Below are 4,967 nucleotides of genomic sequence, written 5' to 3' on the forward strand. Positions count from 1 at the left end.
TTTTTTTTGAGATAAGGTCTCACTCTGTCACTCCAGGCTAGAATGGGAAGGCATGATTAGCGCTCCCTGCAGCCTCCACCTCCTGGACTCAAGTGATCCTCTCACCTCAGCCTCCTCAGTAGCTGGGACTACAGGCACATGCCACCATGCCTGGCTTTTGTATTTTTTGTAGAGGACGGGTATCCCTATGTTGCCCAGGCTGGTCTCAAACTCCTGGACTCAAGTGATCCTCCCGCCTTGGCCTCCCAAAGTGCTGGGATTATAGGCGTGAATCACCACACCTGGCTGTTTTGTAACTTTTCTATAAATCTGAATTATTTCAAAATAAAAAGTTAAACAACAGACATCAACTACTCATTTTCCCTTTTTACTAAATTGCACCAAGCTGGTGTGTTTCTGCAAGCTTCCTTACCACTGCTTCTTCTTGCTGCTGTCATTAACTCCAGCTGCCTCTGGTTTTCATGTCTATTTTACACCAAACTGACAGAAGTGAGGCCCAGGAAGGGCTGAAAGCTTCTACTACACAGTAAATGGCATGAGATTTGTGACAGCTAAATTACTATTCAGAACAGCTTTCTACTATGTTTTAAGGTTAGCAACGATCAGTAACTCTAAATTTCTTATAAAGCTCTGAATACATTTTGCTTTCACATTACCATTTCCATCATCTCTGGATCTTCAAAATCATAAATAATGTGTTCTAAAATATCTCTGTCAGACACAAAACCTAATGCTCTGAACACAATAATGATGGGAACTTCTTGCTTGATATATGGTAGCGTTGCCACAATGCGCTGACCAATAGCACTCTTTTTTGCACCCTAGAAAAATAAAGTATCATTAGAACATGAATATACCAAAGCTCACAGCAATATAAAAACATGAAAAGAATCATTTAATACATATATTATTTGTGCATATTTCAAAAGAAGCATGTCTCCCATACTATGAGGAACCTCCTATGACTTCTTTTCAAAACCACTGAAACAAGTGTACTAATTTTACACACAGGTGGGTCACTTACACCTAAGAGAACTTCCATTCTCTCCTATCTGCCTGCCAAGACTCTCTCAGAATTACCCAATACTGTATTTGGAAATCACTTTTGGCTGCAAAAGAATATGAATACTGATTCCTTAACTCTCCCCACCATGCCTCCCACTCCAAAAACAAACCTCTGAAGAAAGAAAGAGATGAGGGATTAAAAAAAAAAAAAAAGAGAGAGAATATGAACAGACAAATATGGAGAAAAGCTAAGTACACAATGAAAAATATATATTAAATCAGAGCTGGTCTGTGAGGCATTTCCTTGTTTCAATGTTTCAAAATTAACAGCCCCTTTCACACAGCTTCTTTTTTCCAATTTCTCTCTCTTTAATTGTACACACACACAAAAACAAATTAAAAGTTACTAGCCTATGACATATCTGATTTCTCAGTTTTAATCATATTTGTCTGATTAAATACCAATTTCACTCTATGTTCCCTTGGCATCATAACCCTACATTATTACAATTCCTCTAACAACGTCCATTATCTTCCTCCTCCCACCACAGGCCTCCTCCTTTAGAAGTCCTCTCATGGGTTTGTTCAGTAACAACTTTTCACAAGTGACACCCAAATCTTCATCTTGATATTTTTCCTGTGCCCTCATATCTCCAACTGCCAACTGGTTGTTTCTAACTGGACATCAATTATTCCATTTAGTCTATTATTTGTTTCACCATAGATCTTATTTCAAAACAAGCAGGACATTAAAAAATAATATAGCTGGGCACAGTAGCTCATGCATATAATCCCGACACTTTGGGAGGCCAAAGCAGGAAGACTGCTTGAGACCCGGAGTTCAAGACCACCCTGGACAACATAGTTGGAACTCACCTCTATAAATATTTTTTTAATTTTTTAAAGAAAATTAAATGTCTACAACATGCACTCCCCAAAAAAATTCTCCAAAACTGAAGTTATTACATTCTCTCCTAAATCAATTACTGGAAGTTCACCACTCTCCTGGAACCTCAGAATAGAAATCACAGTATCTTAGTTGACTCATCCTTTTATCATTCTGCCCCCATTCCCATCAAATACTTGTACCTGGGCCCCATTCCACCCCCATTCCCATTATTGGGTCAGCAGATTTGGAAAGGTGCCCCCCTTTTGCACTTAGAAGGGTCTTAGGTTATTGATGTGAACCTTTAGTTAAGATCCACTAATCCAGATCCACCCTGATCTTCTACTTGTCACTCATTATTCAACATACTCCATCCAGCTCAATCAAAGCTATCTTCCAGTGATTCTCCAAACACTCATCCCTACTCTCTTCCAATAAGAATGTACTTCCAGTTTCTCTCTGCTTATATAAATCTATACTGTCCTTCAAAGGGTAAGTCAAATCCCATCTTCTCTATGAAGTGTCATGAACTGGTCAGGGCAGTGGCTCACATCTATGATCCCAGCACTTTGGCAGGCCAAGGCAGGCAGGTTACTTGAGCTCAGGAGTTCGAGATCAGCCTAGGCAATATAGTGAAACCCTGTCTCTACTAAAAAACACAAAAATTAGCCAGGTGTGGTGGTGCATGCCTGTAATCTAACTACTTGGGAGGCGGAGGCACGAGAATCGCTTAAGTCAGGAGGCGGAGGTTGCAGTGAGGCAAGATCTCACCACTGCACTTCAGCCTTGGCAACAGAATGAGATCCTGTCTCAAAAAAACAAAGTTTGCAGGGACACACCATACTAGTAATCTCATTCTCCTCCAAATTTCTATAAAACTGTTACATATAATAGGTGTCATTTGGCCTCTGCACTGTGTTACTAACATTTAATGTCTAAAGCTTGTATTCCCAATGAAACCACTACTTTCTTTTTTTCTTTCTGAGACGGGGTCTGGCTCTGTCACCCATGCTAGAGTGCACCTGGCACCGATCTCAGCTCACTGCAACCTCAGCACCCAAGCCATCTCCCCACCTCAGCTTCCGGAGCAAGTGGGACTACAGGTGCCTGCCATCACATCCAGCTAATTTTGGGGGTTTTGTTGTTGTTTTGCTAGAGACAGTGTTTTGCCATGGTGCCCAGGCTGGTCTCACACTCCCAGGCTCAAGCAATCCACCCACCTCAGCTTTCCAAAGTGCTGAGATTACAGGCATGAGCCACGACACCTGGCTGTTTTCTCTATAAGGATTGTGTGTTTTAATGATCTCTTACAATACCCAGTAATGTTGTGCACATGGGAAGAATGCTTATGTTACAAATAAAATATTATGAAAGGCTAGGCACGGTGGTTCACACCTGTAGTCCCAGCACTCTGAGAGGCAGAGGTGGGCAGATCACAAGGTCAGGCATTCAAGACTAGCCTGGTCAAAATGGCTAAGCCCCGTCTCTACTAAAAATACAAAAATTAGCTGGGCATGGTGGCAGATGCCTGTCTGTAATTCTAGCTACTCAGGAGGCTGAGGCAGGAGAATCACTTGAACCTGGGAGGAGGAGGTTGCAATGAGCCAAAATCGTGCCATTGCACTTCAGCCTGGGTGACAAGACCAAGGCTCCATCTCAAAAAAAAAAAAAAAAAAAAAGAAAAAAAAAAAAAAGAAAAAAAAAAAAAAAAAAAAGAAAGAAAAGAAAAAGAAAAAAATTTTCATCAAGGTTGAAATGAAGGAAAAACTGTTAAGGGCAGCCAGAGAGAAAGGTCTTGTTACCCACAAAGGGGAGCCTATCAGACTAACAGTGGATCTTTCTACAGAAACCCTACAACCAGAAGAGAGTGGGCGCCAATATTCAACATTTTCAAAGAACTTTCAACCTAGAATTTCATATCCAGCCAAACTAAGCTTCATAAGCAAAGGAGAAATAAAATCCTTTACAGACAAGCAAATGCTGAGAGATTTTGTCACCACACGCCTGCCTTACAAGAGCTGCTGAAAGAAGCACTAAATATGGAAATGAACAACCAGTACCAGGCACTCCAAAAACATACCAAACTGTAAAGGCCATGGACACTATGAAGAAAAGGCATCAATTAAGGGGCAAAATAACTAGCTAGCATCATAATTACAGGATAAATTTACACATTAACATTAAACATAAAGGGGCTAAATGCCCCAATTAAAAGACACAGACACAGACTGGCAAGTTGGATAAAGAGTCAAGACCTATCGGTGTGCTGTATTCAGGCAAGCCATCTCATGTGCAAAGACAAACATAGGCTCAAAATAAAGGGATGGAGGAATATTTACAAAGCAAATAAGAGCAGGGGTTGCAATCCTATTCTCTGATAAAACAGACTTTAAACCAACAAAGATCGAAACAGACAGAGGCATTACATAATGGTAAAGGGATCAACACAACAAGGAGAGCTAACTATCCTAAATATATATTCTCCCAATACAAGAGCACCCAGATTCATAAAGCAAGTTCTTAGAGACCTACAAAGAGACTTAGGCTCCCACACAATAATAGTGGGAGACTTTAACATTCCACTGTCAATATTAGACAAATCAACAAGAACAGAAAATTAACAAGGATATTCAGGACTTCAACTCAGCTCTGGACCAAGCACACCTAATAGATAGCTATAGAACTCTCCACCCCAAATCAACAGAGTATACATTTTTCTCAGCACCACATCACATCTATTCTAAAACTGACCACATAATTGGAAGTAAAACACTCCTTAGCAAATGCAAAAGAATGGAAATCATAACAAAGAGTCTCTCAGACCACAGTGCAATCAAATTAGAACTCAGGATTAAAAAAGTCACTCAAAACTGCACAACTACATGGAAACTGAACCACCTGCTCCTGAATGACTACTGGGTAAGTAACAAAATTAAGGCAGAAATGAAGAAGTTCTTTGAAACCAGTGAGAACAAATACATAATGTACCAGAATCTCTGGGACACATTTAAAGCAGTGTCTAGAGGGAAATTAATAGCGTTAAATGCCCACAGGAGAAAACAGGAAAGATCTAAAA

General features: G+C 40.2%; 1 protein-coding gene across 4 annotated transcripts in view; it reads right to left on the bottom strand.

Moving 5' to 3' along the window:
- Positions 1-4,967, bottom strand: part of POLR2B (RNA polymerase II subunit B) — a 71,298-nt gene that overhangs the window by 49,374 nt on the left and 16,957 nt on the right. For all 4 annotated transcript variants that reach the window (XM_037733017.1, XM_017513256.2, XM_017513257.2 and 1 more), the window contains one exon: positions 657-821. In XM_037733017.1, coding sequence (XP_037588945.1) covers positions 657-821 — 165 coding nt within the window. The remainder of the gene's footprint in view (positions 1-656; positions 822-4,967) is intronic.

This window comes from Cebus imitator, unplaced genomic scaffold (genome assembly GCF_001604975.1).
Source record: "Cebus imitator isolate Cc_AM_T3 unplaced genomic scaffold, Cebus_imitator-1.0 Scaffold490, whole genome shotgun sequence".
Taxonomy (NCBI): Eukaryota; Metazoa; Chordata; class Mammalia; order Primates; family Cebidae; genus Cebus; species Cebus imitator.